At 35.6% G+C, this 21,629-nt stretch overlaps 1 protein-coding gene across 1 annotated transcript in view; it reads right to left on the reverse strand.

Moving 5' to 3' along the window:
- Nucleotides 1-21,629, reverse strand: part of LRBA (LPS responsive beige-like anchor protein) — an 854,371-nt gene that overhangs the window by 623,538 nt on the left and 209,204 nt on the right. Inside the window, exons 19-22 of the mRNA XM_056803808.1 lie at nt 17,055-17,163; nt 16,508-16,589; nt 14,135-14,258; nt 13,662-13,854 (exon numbers count right to left, since the gene is read on the reverse strand). Of these exons, the coding sequence (XP_056659786.1) occupies nt 13,662-13,854; nt 14,135-14,258; nt 16,508-16,589; nt 17,055-17,163 (508 nt within the window). The remainder of the gene's footprint in view (nt 1-13,661; nt 13,855-14,134; nt 14,259-16,507; nt 16,590-17,054; nt 17,164-21,629) is intronic.

Here is a 21,629-nt window from a genome sequence, read left to right on the forward strand (position 1 = left end):
AAACAAACCTAGAGAGGTGGGTTGGAGTCACTTCTAAAGGATTTAAATTAAAAATGGGAAGGGGTTGGGAGTGGAAGGATTCAATTAGGGAACCATCAAAGTTTATTGAATAGGTCAAATCTGTGCTATAGGACCATCACTTTTATCAACTGTAGGGAATAGAGATTACAGTGGAAAGAAGCATATGGCAGAGAAACCAATAAGAATGCAGTTGTAATACACAAGGCAAACTGTAACAAGGGCATTAATTAGTGTGGTAACCACATGAGAAGAGAGAAAAAAAGAGATAGATATAAGAGATGCTGTGAGGAAGGGAAGATCCAAAAATAATTTTTAAGTGGAGAATCTGGTGACTAAATGAAGAGTGGTGTCCCCAAAATAAATAAAATGGTTTGGAAAACTCCTTAACTTTGGAAAAAAGATAGTGAGGTCTCTTTAGGACATGTTGAGTATCTCCAGAACATATAATTCAAATTATCAGCAGGAAGTTAGTGCTGCAGATGTGGATTGAAAATTTGGCTTCCAAAGGGATTGGAACCAATACACAGTATTGATTGGTTCCAAGACGGAAGGTAAGGGTTTTTATTTTTTTTTAAATAATTTTAAAAAATACACAGTATTGACTCCAAGACAGAAGGTAAGGGTTTTTTTTAAAAAAGAGTTAAAAGAAAATAAAGAATTGGAAAGCCAAGATGTTTGAAGAACAACATGTATGGTGAAGTCCTCAAGGAAAATGGCAGAAATTGGAGTAGAGATGAAGATCATGAGAAAAAAGGAATGATTCCATGAAGACGATACAAAATCACAACCTGCATCTGGATTGTGTAATATATATGGATAGAGTGAATTTAAAGAGAAGTTGTTTCTTCTTTTAGGATCAGTGTGATAAGAAGGTGCAGTCAATAACAAAAAAGGATAATCAAGTATGCAACATCTGATGAGATTCAGGCTTCCATGAGTGCCAAAAGAAAGAAATATGAAAAGAGAAAGTAAAAACATGATAAGTGTAGAGCTAAGTAGATATGGATGAGAGAATAAGTAGTGGCAGGGGTGGGGAAGTGTAATAATTTTTGTATGTATATTTGTAAACTGTGTGTCACTGGAGCTGGATAAAGAATAAGAGTTAGAAGTATACTAGCTATTGGGGAAATCTCTTTCTGCCTGAGGCTTACAAATTTAAGAACCTTTTAAATGGTGGAGGAATACTTTGGTTCTCTTCCAAAACTTAAGGAAGGGGAATTGAGTTTGGTATTAGAGGAATGTCCTGGCAATAAAAGACCAACTCTCTGAGTCTTTGGTCCTCTGCTGAACCATTAAGGAACAGGACTAGTTATTTAGAGATGTTGGTCCTGTTATCAAGCACAATTGCTGGATTACGCCTTGAAGGCAAGGAGACCTGATATCCAAGGCATAATCCAAAACTGAGTTCAGAAGGATAAAGGTAAAGTAGATAAGGTTTTGGTCCTGGGCTAAGGCAAGCTAAGCAACTGATGTGATGGAAGCTATAACAATGATGTGGTCAACCTAGAGTAATTAGATCCTAGGTAGCACTGCTTATTATAATCAACTTAACTTAAGCCCCTTTACAAATGCAAAGTAAGGCCTCCCCTACAAAGTCAACACCACACATGACATTTTTTTAAAGTAAAAATTATATTATATATACACACATGCACAACAAATATGCCATATTTCAAGTAAAAATTTGTGGGTTATGTGAAGCAACACTGGATCTAGAATCAGATTTTATAGGCTCTAATACCAGTTTTCACTAACTACTGAAGCAAAGGAAAGTAATGAATGCTGGAGGGGATGTGGCAATGTAGGGACATTAATTCATTGCTGGTGAAGTTGTGAATAGATCCAACCATTCTGGAGGGCAATTTGGAACTATGCCCAAAGGGCGATAAAAGAATATCTACCCTTTGACCCAGCCATAGCACTGTGGGGTTTGTACCCCAAAGAGATAATGGACAAAAAGACTTGTACAAAAATATTCATAGCTGCGCTCTTTGTGGTGGCCCAAAACTGGAAAGTGAGGGGATGCCCATCAATTGGGGAATGGCTGAACAAATTGTGGTATATGTTGGTGATGGAATACTATTATGCTAAAAAGAATAATAAAGTGGAGGAGTTCCATGGAGACTGGAACAACCTCCAGGAAGTGATGCAGAGCGAGAGGAGCAGAACCAGGAAAACATTGTACATAGAGACTAATACACTCTGGTATAATCGAACGTAATGGACTTCTCCATTAGTGGCGGTATAATGTCCCTGAACAATTTGCAGGGATCTAGGAGAAAAAAACACCATTCATAAGCAGAGGATAAACTGTGGGAGTAGAAACACCGAGGAAAAGCAACCACCTGAATACAGTGGTTGAGGGGACATGACAGAGAGACTCTAAATGAACACTCTAATGCAAATATTATCAACATAGCAATGGGTTCAAATCAAGAAAACATGTAATGCCCAGTGGATTTACGTGTCGGCTATGGGGGGTGGGGGGGAGGAAAAGAAAATGATCTGTCTTTAATGAATATTGCTTGGAAATGATCAAATAAAATATTAAAAAAAAATTTTCTGGAAAATTTTTTCAAACACTTTCATATAAATTGTTTCCACAGGACAAATTATTTTTAACATTGTAAATGTTTAAAAGACAGAATTCTTTTAATTATATATTTTGTAACTAAAGAATAAAACGAAACTAATGATCTGTTTTTTAAAAAAGGTTTCATGTGATAAAAATAGGAATTTAATCATGTTGAATCCCTGAAAAGAATATTTACCTTCATTTGTAAAAAGTGTTTAGCATGCTAACTGCTATTAATATTTTAAGCTAAAGGGACACCGTCCTAGTAATGAGACTATTTGCCAGCTTATATACTCAAAAGGGTTTTTATACTTCAAAAACAGGCTTTAGTTTTTTTAATTACTTGCTAAAGATGAATAATTTCATATTTCAAACTTCTCCTGTACATGATGACTGAACATTGTTATTTTTAAATTAATTCGTTAGGATAGGGGTATAAGGGGTGTTCAGGGAGGGGTAGTATCTCTGGTATGGAGGGCTTGTCGTGCCCTCTTAGGGCAGCTCTCCAGCCTCTGACCCCCACCTGACACCCAGCTCTCACTTGTGGCTCCCAGTAGCTGCTAGCATGCGGCAGCGGCCACACCCTGGGCAATGGCTTCAACAAACCAGCTAAACCTTGTGAGGGTAGCCATCGAGTCATCGACCCCCGGTGAATCAGGGCTTTGCTCACCCAGCATGTGAAGACTGCTTCAGCAGAACAGGCGGAAGAAACAAATAAGAAGTTCCAACGGCTGAGATGGCGATGCAGCAAAGCACTGTGGAGTGCTTAGGGCTTGTTGGAGCACAAAAGACAACATGGCCATCCAATGCAGCTGAGGAAGTCTCCAGGTGTAATGACTTTTCGTGCCACTGGACCCAGGCTTCCAACGCCAAGAGAGAGTGGGACTGTCTCTGTGCATCGACTTTTCCACCTAAATCTCTTTCACGCACAAGTATCTTTGTGCACACTCATCTATCCTAACCCCATCCACCCTCTTCAAGACCTGCGGCGATGGGGGAGTGGCGACTCAACAGGTGGAGATGACCACTGGCGGTTGTAGTCACGATCCTGCATGTAGGCGGCCCACGGACCAGTGGTCGCTCAGCCCTGTAGGGAAGCAGGGACGTTCGGCAATATCCTGGGCGACTGAGCAGCCCTCTCTAGGACAGCACTGCTCACCCTAATCAAGGGAGGGGACTAGAAAAGGTGTCCCAAACATTGCCTGCCCTACAAACACCGGTCAGCACACCACCACTGGCAGGTCATCCCTTTAAGCGGTCAAAATCAAAAGAAACAAAATACAAAGAAACTCCTACTAGGAGCATGGAACATCAGAACATTACTTAATAGAGAGAATACCCCAAGACCTGAGAGAAGAACGGCTTTAATCGGTAAAGAACTGGCGCGATATAACATCGACATCGCAGCCTTAAGCGAAACACGCTTACCAGAAAAGGGATCACTCAGTGAACCCACCACTGGATACACCTTCTTCTGGAAAGGTAGAGCCTCAAATGAAGACAGAATCCACGGTGATGGCCTGGCTATCAAGACCAGTTTGCTCAATCAGCTGCCAGACTTGCCTGTGGGCATCAGCGAGAGGCTCATGAAGATCCATTTACCTCTCAGCAAAGACCTGAATGCCACAATCATCAGCGCATATGTCCCTACACTGACCAGCACAGAGGAGACCATCGAGCAGTTCAACTCTGACCTGAGTGCCATCCTGCACTCAGTGCCCACAAATGACAAGCTGATACTACTGGGAGACTTCAACGCCCGCGTTGGCCAGGACCATGAAAGATGGAAAGGAGTGCTCAGCAAACACGGAGTGGGCAAAATGAACAACAACGGCCTACTGCTACTCAGCAAATGCTCAGAGTTCGATCTCACCATCACGAACACTGTGTTCAGAATGGCGAACAAATATAAAACAACGTGGATGCACCCACGATCAAACAGTGGCATCTCATTGACTACATCATTGTACACCAGCGAGACATCCAGGATGTAAAGATCACCAGAGCCATGAGAGGAGCTGATCACCAGAGCCATGAGAGGAGCTGAATGCTGGACAGACCACCGATTGGTTAGAGCGACTCTTCAAATGCGCATTGCGCCTCACCATCCAAAATGCGCCCAGAGAATTCGCGCATTTTACAACGCGAGTCATCTTAGAGATCCATCATATTTGCAAACATTCCAGTCCTGCTTGGACGACAAGCTGTCTGCCAAGGGACCACTCACTGGAAGCTCAACCGAGAAATGGAACCAGTTCAGAGACGCAGTGAAGGAAACATCAAAGGCAGTCCTAGGCCCAAAACAACGCAACCACCAGGACTGGTTCGACGAGAACAACACTGCTATTGAAGACCTATTGAGCAATAAGAAGAAAGACTTTATGGAGTGGCAAAATAACCCAAACTCTGCTCCTAAAAAGGACAGATTCAAGTCTCTCCAAGCCACAGCACAGCGTGAGATCAGGAAGATGCAAGACCGATGGTGGGAAAAAAAGGCAGAAGAAATCCAGCGTTTTGCTGATAACGAAAAACTACAAACAATTTTTCAGTGCCCTCAAGACTGTCTATGGGCCATTAAAACCCACCACCACTCCCTTACTATCCTCTGATGATGACACTCTCAGAAAAGATAAAAAGGCATCAGCAATAGGTGGAAAGAACACTTCAGTCAGCTTCTCAACCAACCCTCTTTAGTCGACCAAAGTGCCCTTGACCAGATCCCCCAAAACCACACCATTGAACAACTTGACGCCCCTCCTTCAATAGAGGAAGTCCAAAAAGCCATTAAACAAATGAGTGCAGGCAAGGCACCCTGTAAAGACGGGATCCCAACCGAGGTGTACAAGGCCTTAAATGGAAAGGCGCTCCAGGCATTCCACATAGTGCTGACCAGCATATGGGAAGAGGAAGACATGCCCCCAGAACTCAGAGATGCCTCCATCATAGCCCTATACAAGAACAAAGGCTCATGAACAGTCTGTGACAACTACAGAGGTATCTCACTACTCTCCACTGCTGGAAAGATCCTCGTCCGTGTTATACTCAACAGATTCCTGTCATCTGTTTCAGAGCAGAACCTGCCTGAATCACAATGTGGCTTCCGACCAGATCGCAGCACCATCGACATGGTCTTCAATGGTGAGGCAAATGCAGGAAAAATGCCTTGAGCAGAACCTAAGTCTCTACATTGTCTTCATAGACCTGACAAAGGCATTCGACACAGTGAACAGGGACGCATTGTGGGTGATCCTCAGCAAGCTCGGTTGCCCAACAAAATTCGTCAAACTGATCCAGCTCTTTCATGTCGACATGACAGGGGAAGTCCTATCTGGTGGAGAGACTTCCGATCACTTCAACATCTCCAATGGCGTGAAGCCAGGCTGTGTCCTCGCTCCAGTACTATTCAACCTATACTTCACCCAAGTATTACGACATGCTGTGATGGATCTAAATCTGAGCGTCTACATCAAATAGCAACTGGATGGCTCACTATTTGACCTTTGCCGCCTAACTGCAAAAACAAAGACAACAGAGAGACTCATCCTGGAAGCTCTCTTTGCAGATGACTGTGCTCTTATGGCCCACCAAGAAAATCATCTTCAAACCATTGTGGACAGGTTCTTCACCTCAACAAAACTGTTTGGCCTGACTATCACCCTCAACAAAACAGAAGTGCTGTTCCAACCTGCACCAGGGAGGCCAAGGAAACAGCCGTGCATTACAATCGACAGCACGCAGGTTTCATCGCCAACAACGGGTCCATAGACCATGAGATCAATGCCAGGATCCAAAAGGCCAGCCAGGCACTCAGGAAGCTGCGCTGCAAAGTCCTCCAACACAGCAGTGTAAGCACTGTAATGAAGCTCAAAGTGTATAACGCAGTGGTCCTCAGCTCACTCTTGTACGGTTGTGAGACATGGACACTGTACCGGAAACACATGAAGCAGTTGGAGCAATTCCACCAATGCTCCCTCCAGTCAATCATGAGGATACAATGGCAGGACCGAATCACCAACCAGGAAGTCCTCGACAGAGCCAACTCCACCAGCATCGAAGTCATGGTCCTCCAAACCCAGCTATGATGGTCTAGATACGTCATCTGCATGGACCCACAGCGAATACCAAGACAGGTATTCTATGGTGAACTGTCAGCTGGACTCAGGAAACAAGGTCGACCAAAGAAAAGATTCAAGGATCAGCTAAAGTCAAACTTGAAGTGGGCTGGCATGACACCAAAGCAACTAGAACTCGCTACCTCTGTCAGAAGCAGCTGGCAAACCCACATTAACCATGCCGCCACCACCTTCGAAGATGAACGACGTCGACGTCTTGCCGCTGCGCGTGAATGCCGACACCAGGCCAAAACCGCACCTCCCGTAACAACTGGCATCCCATGCCCCATGTGCCACAAACTTTGCGCCTCAGTCTTTGGACTTCAAAGCCACATGAGGGTACATCAATAGATGATAATGCACAAAGACAATAGTCATTCTCGGTCACCGAGAGACTACCACTACATTAGGATAATTAAGTTTTTAAATTTTTTTTGGAAATACAAAATAATTACATGCTTAATTATTTTTTCAGTAAATGAATAAATTTTATTTTGAATTTAAATATATATTTTTTTCTTTTAAATCTTGAGTGTATCAATAGTCAAAAGACTATTAACCATCTTGTTCCCTATAATTAAGCACAGTATAAGTCTAAGCATCAAATTTTCACAAATGTTTCATATACTTGCTCAGTAAAAATCTGCTGATGAAAGATTTTTAATGAATTTGATACAGTTGAAAAAATGCTATAATTTTAATAGTCATGGATAAATAATGTAAAAATTTTAGTGAAATTAGCTGACAAAACAAAACAATTTGGTTACTATCCAACTTTGGACAAAATAAACGAAAATAAGGGGAAACTAATACAATTGGCAAGAGAATAAAAATCAAGTTTGTAAGAAGTATACCCTTTAAGTCTTAAGACAAAAGTAACTAATATAGCACAATTATGCTAGAAAAGCCCTATTACTACTTATAAGGAATAGTGCAGCTGTTGGAGGAGAGGGTTACAGTGACAAACAGCTTTCCTGCTACAAAGGTGGCAGGAAATCTATCAAACTGGACAATAAAATTGCAATTGAGTTTCTTTGGCTTTTTATAGCAGCTGCATGTATCTTGATGTGTAGCTCTGCAAAAGCTATCCAATTCTACAACACTAGTTCTTTATACACAAGTTCTTTATCAAAGAACTGTTATAAATTAGTTGCATTGGGATACAAAATGGCTGCAAAAAGCGGGGGAAATAAGCATCAATCCCATACAATTATATGTGGCAATAAAAAAGATCTTAAAATGCTTATATTCACAGTGGAAAATTGGTGTCCAATTATTCATTTAGCATCTAAACATCACACTACAAATAATTTGTCTAATTCTGTATTACTGTTTGTCCAATGTCCAATAAATTAATATTATCTAAAGCTTTGGAGTACGTGGTCAATGTTTATATTTTTAATGTAGCAAAAAATATTTAGTCATTAATCTTAGTTCATAGATATTACACTTTCAACACTATTCAAACTAATCCATATACATTTGCACAAAAAGAATATTTTAAAAATACATGAGAGTTCAAGGAAACATATTAAAAAGGAAGAAAGGAAATATACACATGATTCAAACTTAGTATTCATCATTTTTTTCCCTCAAAATAATTAATAAAGCCTATGATGTTATTTTATGATAAAGGAGAAAATGCAATAGTTTTGTTTGTACTTAATTAACAAACAGAATTACCATAATCTATTTCATTTTATTTAACTTTCATACAAGTTTTGTTAAGTCTTCCTTCATAGATTCTATAAAAAGCCAAAAAACTTGGTTTTTGGTATGTGGCATATAATGTCTTCACTTAAAGGAATTGTTTTCAAATTAATGAGCAGTTTAATGCTTTAAAACAATTTAACAAAATAAATTCAAGCAAAATTGTACATTAGTCCACACAATTTAAATTTTATTTCAAAATAACAAGAATATATAAACTGAAATTCAAGTACTTAAGCATACATCACCAACTTTGAACAATTTTTTCTTCCTTTATAATTATTTCCCTTACTTAACCATGTGCATGCCTCCAGAAAAATAAAACAAACCTGATTTAATTTCTTTTAATCCAATTTTACCATAAATAGATTACTCAAGTTTTATAAAATACTTAGCTTTGTATTAATAAATTTTATTCATTCAAAAAAACACTAAGAACTGCAATTTTTTTCTTTTCCTTTTTTTTTTAACCCTTTCCTTCCACACTGGAATCAATACTGTGTATTGGTTCCAAGGCAGAAGAGTGGTAAGGGCTAGGCAATGAGGGTTAAGTGACTTGCCCAGGGTCATACAGCTAGGAAGTGCCTGAAGCTAGATTTGAACCCAGGCTCTCCCATCTCTAGGCCTTGTTCTCAATCCCCTGAGCCATCTTTACCCTGAAATATGCTTCTAACAAAAAAGAAAAAAGTTATTGTAACACATAATCATGACAATTACACAAGAGTAAAAATCAAACACAGCAAAGGTATTTAAAAGAAAAAATAGCTACTTCCTTCCAACTTCTGTCAATAATACATGGAACTTCAACTAGACAGAGCAGATAAGGCAAAATATCTCAGACAGAAACACTGCCATATGCCAGAATGTAGAACAAATAACTGTTTATCTCTTTGAATTTATTTATTATTTCAACAAATATTTACTAAGAACTTATTGTTACCCATTCAACACTCTTCTACTGGGTATGATGGGCACAATACACCATGGTTGCCTTTAAAGTACAGTTAAAACAAACAAACAAATAAATTAATGAATAAATAAATAAATGAAATAGTTAAAATGAAAAGTATATACACACGAAAATGTTTAAAAAACCATTAATCAACAGGGGCAGCCTCACCTCCTTACCAAGATGGGAAGGTGGGAAGAAGCAGGATTCATCACCAGTCATCAGGAGTTGTGATTCATTATTTATTAAAATGCTAAGTGTTTTTTAAATAAATAAGTAAAAGATCTTTTGGTGTTTAAAACAACAACAAAAAAAAAACAGGGGCAGGTAGGTCAATCAGTGGATGGAAAGCCAGGCCTGGAGACAAGAGGTCCTGAATTCATATTAGGCCTCAGACATTTCCCAAGTGTGATCTTGAGCAAGTCACAACTCCCACTATTTAACCCTTCCCGCCCTTCTGTCAGAAACATATTGTTTCAAAGACAGAAAGTAAGACCAAAAAAAAAGTTAATTTATAAAATGAGACAATATCCAAGAAGTAACAGAGCAATTCATGATTAGTTCTGAAAGAGGGATTCCGATGATAAGTCCAAGATGCTCAGCATAAGCTGAACTGTGAGAGAAGTCTGCAAGATCTGTAGGAATGAGGAGAAGAAAGAGGACAAGAGAAAAGTCATAGAATATTGTGACACCTTGTGCTTAGGGGTCAAAGAGTTCACAGGGGGAAATCATTGCACTTAAAAGTTATATTGGGGGGGCAGCTGGGTAGCTCAGTGGATTAAGAGTCAGCCCTAGAGACGGGAGGTCCTAGGTTCAAATCTGGCCTCAGACACTTCCTAGCTGTGTGACCCTGGGCAAGTCACTTGACCCCCATTGCCTAGCCCTTACCACTCTTCTGCCTTGGAGCCAATGCACAGTAATTGACTCCAAGATGGAAGGTAAGGGTTTAAAAAAAAAAAAGTTATATTGGTAGGCCTGGGGGCAGATTTGTGAAAAACCTTAAATGCTAGACTGAGTATAGAATTCATTCTGTAATTAATATCTCAAATCAATCAAGGTTTGCCAAAAAGACAAAATGTTTTTGTTTTTTCTTTTTTGTATTTGTATATTTATATATTTTACATACATCAATGTTTATATGTTATATAAAAACATATTTATGAATATTTTACATATTTATATTTTTGCTTTTTTGTGGATGAATTAGTTTGGGGAAACAAAAAGATCAATTAAAAGGCTATTGCAAAGATTCAGCTAATAAGGATTTGTACTAGAATTTTAGCAATGGGAATAGAAAAGTAAACTTTGATATAAGAAATGCCAAATTCAATGGTGACTTAAAAAATGAGAAGGATACTGTTTCTGTCTAAATTTCTTGTTAGCATATCAGTATTAGGAGATCCTCCTCCAATGAACCTTAGAGACAACTTGCAGTTTTAATATTATGGAATTAGTTGAATTGTTAGTCTTTTTATTTTTCTTTGCTTTATAAATTTAATCATGTCCCTTTTCAGTAGGACTTTCCAAACTAAACATGCACATTTGCAGAAGGTTTCACATATGTACTGTCATAAATACAAAATTATTTTGTTTGGTATTTAAAATGCTTCCCAATCTGACTCCAACCTCACTCTCCCCTTCCCCCCAAAAAACTTCGCTCTTAGGCATTACAATACAATGCATTGTATTGGGGGAGACTCCATTATCCAGCCACATTTAGCTCCACTTATCAGGTATGGGGATGAGGGAAAACAGAATACCTGACAGTGCCAGAAGTTAGGTATGTCAAAAGGAAATTTTGTAAGGCACTTTGGAAACAAAAAAAGAATTACAGAGATGGGAAGAGAGTAAAACAAGCATTTTTATTCAGGACGATTACTTAGAAACATCTCATAAAGTATAAAAGATGTCATTGTTCTCACATGGGAAATGTCAATAAAGATATGGCAATACAAGGGCCTAAATGGGGTCAGGGAAGTCCATTCTTTCTCAATACTTAGGCATGACCAAGAACTAATACCAAATCAAACACCAAAACAGAAGTAGAGAGGTTACTATTGGGTTGACAAACAGGTAGAGGCACCAGGTCCTAATAAACTCATTAAACAAACAATGTCATGGGGAAGAACAAAATACTGAAGGAGTTAGGTTGTTATCAACTCACTGCAGGGTGATCCTGGATAGACGCGCTGTATGTATCCACCTTGGAGTTAAGGAATCTGATTAACGTTCTTCTTGCCCCATAAGTACTCCAAGAATACCAAACACCAAATCACTGTGAATCAAAGTGATTTCTCCCACATATTTCTCAATACAGAGGATGATTCAGGACAGGAAAGATTTGAAGAGGACCTTGCCAACTACAATGAGACACTATGGATGACTCCACCTGGTTGGAAAGTGATGCTAACAAAGTAGTACAGACAAAAACAAAATGTCTTGCTAATCATTGTTGGTGACCTTGAAGGATATAATTTCTGTCCAGGAGTGAAATGGAATGCAATAGAATTGCAAAGAGCTGCTAAATTAGTGAGAAGAAAGAAATGATGAGGTCAAGCAGGATAGGTAGCTTTTTCCAGAAAGTAGGCAGTGAATATGAAGAGGAAAATTTGATGACTACCTGAGGATCTGAGGAGATAACAGGATCAAATGAATCTTACATAAGGACAGAATGATATCTGAGCATGCTTCTTTGCAGCAAGAAGGAAGCCAGTGAATAAAGAAAGGTTAAAAAAGAAAATACATGATTGAAGGACCACGCTACTAAGAAAATAAGAGAAGGGATCAAGAGTACAAGTAGAGAGGTTAATCTTGGCAAGGAAACAGAATCCTTTTTTCAGTGATCAAGTGGGTCACAATTAAAGTGATGATGCAAGGAATTCATCAATCAGTGCTATGAGATTGAAAGGATTGGGATCAGATTTATAGGAAAAAGGGACATGAACAGACAACTGCAATTATTGCCTTTGAAAATAAAGTTAAAAACTAACACTGTCTTTTCTTTACAGTCTTAATAAAACTCTTCTATATTTTATTCTGGGGTTTTTTTTTAATAGACTGGTAATAAGAATACAAAAGAAAAAATTTTAATGAATGAAATAATATTATTCCAACTGTCATTTAGACAATGCACTGCTTGCTAAATTTGCTAAGGTGACTCTTCTCAGTTGGGCAGTCCTTACAAATTTTTATCACAATCTATTTCTTTCCAATGCAGTAAGAAAGGGAAAGATTATCAGTTAACTTTGTATGTTATGGGAATACTTCCTAGAATGGAAATCCATTTCCAAAAATGATTAGGGTAACTGGGAACTCCTTAGAAATAACACTGGATAAACAAAAATTCATAAGATTTAGAATTTTTAACATATTCCTTGTACTAGAATCCCCCCAAAAAAGAGTTAGTAATTTAAAGCTTAAAAATTATAAGGTATAAACATGCAATCTTCTAACATTGTCTAAACTTGAAAATGGGTATTAGTATTTTCCCTAGTTTAATTATAAATATCTATCCACTTCAATATTTGTCTTTTACTACAGAATGAAAAAAGAAGGGCGTGTGATTCATTGAAAAGGACCCTGAACTTTGATTGAGAGGAGCTAGACTCAAATCTTTCTCTATCATTGAATATCTGTGGCACCTTAGGTAAGTCAACTTTCTTTTCTGGGTCTTGGTTAGCAAAATGACCTCTCATTTGAAGTAGATGATCTCTAAGATCCTTTCCAGCTCTAGGATCCTGTTATGCTATAAGAACATGTTGAGATACTATGTGTTCTGCTAAGCTTGACTTAGAAGGGTTTCTTTTATTCTTTTAATAGATGAGTTGTGCCACCTTGTGTTCAAAAGCTTTATGTCATGAAAAAAAAAATGAATGGGAAACCAAAATTAGAAGTCAAAGAAGAAAAAACCTTTCCCATACTCCTGTAAAACCTCATTCCTGTCCTAAAACAGCTAAAAAGCAAGCATTCTTCAGACTGGGACTACATGAAATTAAATCCTTTTTAGTTTAACAAAACCAAAGTCAGATACATATAATTTAAGGTAAACTTCAACTGATCTGGTCTAATAAAAGTAATTTAACAAGAGTAGGAAAATAGAATTACTGACAGCTCTAGTTCCACATTTCACAGGACAATCCAAGAGATAATGTTTTCTCTTATATTGAGTTTCTTTTCTCAAAAATATAGAAAAAAACATTTAAAATTAAAATTAAATTAAATAAATAAAAATTAAATTTAAAAAATTAAACATAAAAAAAGATTTAAAATAATAAGAATAGTTCCTAAAACTCACCTTTGAATGTGTAATTGACAGGGTATCCACCCATACACGCCAGCCACCCCACTCATATTTGACTGCATGGTAAAGTAGAATTCGAAAAATAGCATATACCATCTCTGTTATCTTCTGCTCTTCTGAATTCTTGGGATTAAAATAGCAAAGTGAAAGCATCCATTCCTGCCACACAGAGCACTGCAGCAAGCTCCTGAAAATTGTGAGAATGTACCAAATTACTGTTCACTTTGGAGAAAAATCATAAAAAATTTAAATGATTATTTCTAAAATAAAGAATCTCCAAATCAAAAATAAAGAATGCATCCAAAACCCTTACTCAAATTTAATAGTTTTTAATATGATTTGAAAGCCATTAATGAAATATATTCAGTATTATTTTTGACAAACCATTTTTTTGTTACATTGGTCTCACTGAAAATTACCAAAATTAATTTTACTACTATAAGCATGTTCTGTTTATTTCTGCTTACCTTCGGTTTTCTCTGCTGTTATTAAAAAGTTTAATCATGTCAGAAAGAAAGGCTCTTCGAACCTCCATACTCTCTGGACACTGGGGAGAATTTCGCAGCAGAGTAGCAATTACTTTTAGAACCTCTGTAAGACAGTTTATAAATAAGTAAAAAATAAAAATTCAACCAAAAAAAGGCAGGGAGCAGGAACTAATTTGTTTGAAATTTCATATTAATTGTATTTCCCTATAATAAATTATACTAATCACAATCTTAAATATAACTATATTTATTTCTTTTAAAAGCTGGCATTTATGATGTGATTTATAATTTTAAGGTTTACAATGATAAGCAATTATCAAATTTTTCTTCCCAAAATTTTCAGAAGCATAAGCAAAATTTGAAAATCTGAACTAGAATTATTTACAGTCCACTGGAATTTAAGTGATAATAAATATATTCATGACTCTCAAAACCTATCTTACATAATGAAATCTAAAATAAACTTTTCAGTTTATCGGATCCTCCAGGATTAACTTCTAGGACTTTTAAATAATCTGGATAGATGAATTAAACTAAAAAATAAACAGTAATTCAAGTAATGAAGGCAAAAGTAAAAGCCATTAATTTTACCTTCAAACAGTATATAATTCTCTGATTCCTCCTAACATATCCTTTCCATTAACATTATACATTTTTTAAACCTGTCATTTTTCCCTTTGGTAATTAGAAAAGTAAAGTTTGAAACAAAATCCCAAAGGAAATTAAAATCTATCCACCCCTTTAAACATATACATACACACATTCAATTCCGCTATGATGTCCTTTCTGTTAAGTTGATAACATTTTCTGACCTCAGTTTAGAAAAATGCATTTTCAAATACTTACAGACTTATTAAATAAAAGAAATTATAAGTTTCACATGCAAAATTAAATAAAATCATGTTGATTTTTCCAAAAGTCAAACTTTATTCTCCTCTAAATCCAAAAATTACACAAATAAACAACTTTAGTAAATGTTTGATATGAATAAATATGAAAATTTTAAATAATGGATTTTGATATTTGTAAAGTAGCTTCCTAAATATTTATGTATTATGATTTTTTAATATGTTCTAATTTGTTTTAAGTACACTCTACTAAAGGTCAAGGAAGATAATGTATAATTAAGTTTCAAAATAAATTTTTGTATCTTCCTTTTAATTCTATAAAAAGTATGTTGTATTTCAGTCATTTCAGTTGTGCCCAAACTCGTCATGACCCCATTTGGGGTTTTCTTGTTAAATATAATGAAGGGGTGTGCCATTTCCTTCTCCAGTTCATTTTACAAATGAAGAAAATGAGGGAAATGGGGCTAAATGACTTGCCCAAGGTCACACTGCCAGTAAGTGACTGAGGACAGATTTGATTTGGGAGGATGAGTCTGGAACTCCAAGTCCATGGTTCTATCCACTAGAAAATATATTTGTACTTATTCAAATAATTTCAAAGTTATTCTCCCCTTTCCTTTCCTCTAATTTCAATGATAATATCACTTCCTTTATCTTCAGTCTAGGGAAAAATAAAAGTATAGAACTATATAAATATCATACTAAAATTCACTTTAAGGAAACAAGTGGTACAATTCAATTGCAGCATCGAAGTAATTACACGTGAACTACCAAGTAAAAATACAAAAAGGGAAATTTGTATTTTGTACAACTATCTAAGAATTATAAATAGCCAATCTCTTAAGAGGCTTAAATAAAGAAGAGAACAAATATTTTTCCACTCCAAATTTGGTATTCTTCCTTTGACAATAATTTAAAGTAAAAATATTTACACGATATACAAAATTTAGCCTGATCTCTTTAAAGAATACAACTACAACTTTCCAAAATATCTAACCATATAATAAATCAACCTGCATAAAACTCTTAAAAAGTGTTATAACTTTGCAAACAATTTGAGAGTGATACCAAGTTATATGTCAAACAAAACAATAAATAATTTTAACAATTAAAGGACAAAAGCTTTCTAGTCATATAATTTATTCCCATGCTCTTACAGAAATAATCACTTTAAAAATCTATTTTGAATAAAGTTCAATCTTTTATATTAACATTCCATGAATTGATTTTTTTAAAAAGATAAAAGGTAGCTTAACTTAGTAGTTAGGTCATCCAGAGTCAGGATGACCTGGGTTCAACCCCAGCCTCTGTTATTTACAAACTGTATGAATATAATCAAATCGCTTAATGTCTAGAGCCTTCAAGAATCATTTTAAAGCTTTAAGTACCAGAAGAGATGTTCATCAGTATCAGGGAAAGGAGATGCCAAAGGCTAAAATCATAGGGCAATGAACAAGAAATGGAAAAACTCATTCTAATTATTTTAAATAAACAAAATGCTTACGAGGATTTTGTATCTTCACTGAAGAATCTGGATCTGGATGTTGTTTATGTATTACCTGAGTGCAAATCTGTTCTATCAAAATCTACAACAGTGAGAAAATAGCAACATGTTACCATGATCATATTCTGATATTACAAGTTAATTTAATAAGTTTTCAAAAATGTCATGTAATGTAAAGCTGATAAAAATTTGCATTAATAGAAGCATTTCATGTAAATTATTGAATAGCCTTTACTTTTTTTTAAAAAAACTTTTAACATTATTTAAATGCATAGAAAATCCCAAAATCTTTTAAAATAATTTTGCTTGGATGTTAGAATCCTAACGGATGAAGTACAAGGCAAAAATATTTTCAATTATAAAATTAAATTTCTAAAAAATGCACAATTATTATTATATAATAGATGACTATTTAACAGGTGTGTCTGATCTTTTTTCCTGTATAAACTTCTAAATTTTTTCATTTTATAACAACCTGAAATTATCATATAATACCTAAGTCACTTCATACTAGTATCTTCTATGAGATTGAATTTTGTGTTTGTACCTCGAAGAGAACATTGTATGTGGTCATGGTGATAAAACTTGTTTGAAGCATCAGTCTTTCAGCCAGCAATGAGAACAAACCATGTCCAAGCATAACTTCAGCTTTCCTTCTACAATTAAAGACACAGAAATTACTGTATGTCTAATATTGTTATAAGTGAAAGGTATGACTATAAGAAGAATTAGATCCAAAAGTTTTTTCAAGTTAAAATGAAAAACCCACTAATTTACCCTTCTCATCATTAGCAGTTATGATGCCCAGAATCTCCAAGATATAAACTCAAAAGGAGGAATAAAATGCTAACACTCATAAAAATAAACTTGGTTAAATTCAACAGCTCTATAATTACACCAAGGCAAATTTATAAAAAATGTATTTTTAGAATATTAAGGACTTGAGTTAAAATTCTCCACAGCACAGATCAAATCAATCCTTAATGGGTGACTATACATCACTATACTAAGCCCTATGAAGTTTAGATTCTAAAACAAGTAATTGAGATGACATGGTGATTACCTGACAGGTATTATGTTTGAATGATAGAAAGGTATTATTTTGTTTCCATGATTATGTGTGTGCTATGTAAATGATCAGGTTCTTATTATAACAACCTTGCACTAGACAAGCATTCTAAAAGAAAGAACTACATGGAATAAAAGAGCATCACAAGACCTGAGAACAAATTTTATCTTTAATAATAATCTAGGTTCTTGGGCAATGACTGAACCTCTTGATACCTCAGCTTTCTCTCTGGTAAAATGAAGGGGTTAAACTAACATGCCTTTTAGCTTTAAATGTAAGATCCTACGATGAACCAACTGCGTCATTTATTACAATAAAGCTTACCTCCTCAATTTGTAATGAACACAATATAACCAGGAAATAATCATAATTTTAAAGTCATAAGTTAATATTTTTCAAAAATTGATTAAAAACTATACAGCTCCCAAGAATAGTGGGGGCATTCCCAAATTCCTGCTCCTGGGGATACTGAGCCAGGGTGATACCCTATGCTGGGGAGTTTTGAAATATAGTGAGCTAAGGCAGTTGTTTGCCTGACTTCGATATGATCAGATCCAAGAAGAAAAGGGTAGTAGTGTAGAGCTCCCATAAGGCTGTCTAATTAGGGGAAAATCAGCATCAATTAGGAAACTGTTGTGATAATGATTTTATTTAGTATACCCTCTCTCATTTGGAACAGGGGTTTTAGGTCAGAGAACGGGTTTGTGACTTTTACGCTGTCCCCTTTAAGAGGGAAGAACAGAGAGAGCTAACAAAACTGAGGAAGTCAAAACTCTAATGCTATTCAGTACTGACACTGACTCTTAAGTGCTAACTACTTCTAGCCCAGTCAAACAAAATATAATGAAGTAACAGTATAAAATATTCTAATATTAATATGAGCACTCGCTTACAATAATGAACAATATGGAAGTATATATTCCATGCTAATTATTTACCATCTCTGAGACAGAAGAAGGAAGGGAGGGAGGGAGACAATTTAGTTCTTATAATTTTGAAAAACATATGTTGAAAATGGATATTATATGTAATTGGGAAAATAAAAATCTTTGAATTTTTAAAAAACATCAAAAATTAAAAATTTACATTTGACTAAAAATAATAATAACATATGTTCCATATATAGTTTTCTGCTTTTTTTTCCCCTAGCAGGATAATATTTTATTCACAGGGTGTAAAACTTGAGAATAAGATATATCAATGGCTGTCTTATTTTCTAGCCAATGCTCCTGAGGAAAAGTATAGCTCCCTTTTTATAGGTTTGGAGGAGCAGAGGACAATATATACATATTATATGTGTAAAATATATATGTGTGTGTGTGTATACACACAAATATGTTTGAATAATAAAGGTGAAGGGAACCAGCCAACATTTTTAAACAGAAAAAAATTGTGCAGTCTACTTCCTCCACTGTTATACAATTCATCTATAGAGTCCAGATGTCACAGCTCTATCATTCTAATCCTGAACCCTTCAGGAAGGGGATCTGAAACTCAGGACAATAAGGAGGATATTATAAAATAAGTATTATTTTATTAGTTTTGAGATAAGAAGTAGCATGCCTGGCTTGAGAAAGAATTTGAGTTTGAAGCAGAACTGAGAGTATGTCAATTTCAAATGTTGACAGTTATAATCATTTTTCTGTGTCAGTTACTCTCTCTGGCAGTTGGTCTCTGGCAGTTGGCAGAGACACAAACTCAGAAACTCTTTTTCAGGGCTGGAGGAGGTAACATCTTTGCCACTCGCTCTGTCTGAGGGAAAGACCTTAAGGAGCTAGTGTCTTCTTTTTCCAAAATAGGAAACAGTATTGACTATCTATTTCTGTCTTCATAAATTGGTTTATATCTAAGAAGCCCAAAGAAAGATCTGGTCTGTGGTTTGGATCTTAACATATTAATGTTATCTGATGAATCTTAACAGACTCAGCATCCTAACATGATTCTTGTTGAGACTCAACCAGCTAGCCTTTGTTATTTTATAACTGTAAGGCAAAGTTAAGAATTATAAGGATAATCATGGTAGTTTTATTTAGAATAGTGTAAATTTGGGTTAGTCAGATCAAGGAGAATTAGTGTAGCCTGTAAAACAAAGGAGAAGCAGTTCCTTGCAGAACCAGGGAGTTTATTTGGGTGGATTTAGAATCCCTTAGAATTAGAAATCCTTGTCATCCTTATATATTTCAATAAATATTTTAATTTTTATAATAAAGAGTCTCGTTAGCATCCTTGTGCCTGGCCCTGAAGGGAACTTCACATTTGAGTTTCTCTTCACTTTATCACTGAAGATATTTTTGATTGCAGCTATAAAAAGTATCTGAACAGTTTTGAACCTATATTGGCATAGTTTTCCCATCTATTTTTACATAACTTGCCATTATTATTTTTACAGGACCAAAAGCTAAGCATGAAAACTTCAGAGTGGTTCTCTAATTCTGATTCTGAAAAGAAAGGAGATTTAAAATTCAACACCTGGTTAAAGAATAGCTCCTCAGCAAAGAAACTGAAATCCCCAAAACAAGTCAATTTTAAGATCAAAAAGGTATTATGATGACAAGAACATCCAAAGCATAAAATCAAAACAATAACTTCAAATAAAATAAATTAGAATTCCTAAAATAAATAATGTGAATTTTTTATTTTATAAATGAAAGGAAACTGCTATAGGAATAACTGGGGGAGTGGAAAATAAGATTTATGAAAGAAAGAACTGGAAAGAGTATCAATAGCCTAGCACAAGAGGTATAAAACTATATGCAAGCAACATGCTCCTTTAAAATTAGCTTGGATCAAATACAAGTTTAATGATTCTATGAAAAAAGAAGAAATATTAAAAGATTTAAAAGCTGAAAACATATTAAATAACTTAAGAGTATCTCATCAGAAATAATTAACAAAATACATAATGTAGAGAAAATTTCGACTATGTGAAAGCCATGACTGAAGAAAGAACCTAGACATTATATTTCAAGAATCATGAAAGAAACTTCCCCAGATCTCTTAAATGAGAGAGTAAAATGAAAATAGAATTTAACAGTCATCAAAAAAAATTTAAAAAGAAAGTTTCCATGAATACCCTGGTCAAAATCCAGAGTTTCATTATCAAAGACAAAATACTATAAGCATCTAGAAAGAAAGAGATTGAGTAATCATGGTCAGAACTGGGTAAGATTTAACAGGTGTGAATGATAAATGTTGGAGGGGATGTGACAAAATTGGGACACTAATGCAATGCTGGTAGAGTTGTGATCTGATCCAATCATTCTGAAGGGCAATTTGGAATTATGCCCTAAGGGCTACAAAACAATGTATATCCTTAGATCCATTAATACCAATACTAGGTCAGGATCCCAAAGAGATTTTAAAACCTGAGAAAGGACCTGCGTGTACAAAAATATTTAGAGCGGCTCTTTTTGTGATAGCAAAGAACTAAGAAACTAGAGGGATGTCCCTCAATTAGGGAATGGCTGAACAAATTGTGATACATTGTGGTAATGGAATATTTCTGTGCTATAAGGAATGATGAACAGAATGATTTTAAAAAGAGTTGGAAAGACCTACATGAACTGATTCAGAGTGAATTAAGCAGAAGCAGGAAAACATTGTAAACAGTAACAACAATAATTTGGAATGATCAACAGTTAAAGACTTGGCTACTCTCAGCAATACAATAATCCAGAATACTTCTAAGAGACTTGTGAAAAATAATGCTATCCACCTCCAGTGAAAGAACTATTAGAGTAGGAATTCAAATGAAAGCATATGATTTTTCACTTGTTTATTTGGATATATGTTTGGGAGTTTGGACTTTATAAGATTATTCACTTACAAAAATGAATAATATGGAAATATGCATGATAACACATGTATAACACAGACTGAATTGCTTGCCAGCTCCAAGAGTGGGGAGGGAAGAAGAGAGAGTGAGAATTTGGATCATATAACTTCAGAAAACTTATTCAGAAATTTGTTATTTTACTGTGTCAACATGGAAATTCAGAGATCCCCAGTTTATTTAGTTGAGAGGTAGGAACCCCAGGTTTTGACCTTGTCACA

The sequence above is a fragment of the Monodelphis domestica genome, chromosome 6 (genome assembly GCF_027887165.1).
Source record: "Monodelphis domestica isolate mMonDom1 chromosome 6, mMonDom1.pri, whole genome shotgun sequence".
In the NCBI taxonomy this organism is placed as follows: Eukaryota; Metazoa; Chordata; class Mammalia; order Didelphimorphia; family Didelphidae; genus Monodelphis; species Monodelphis domestica.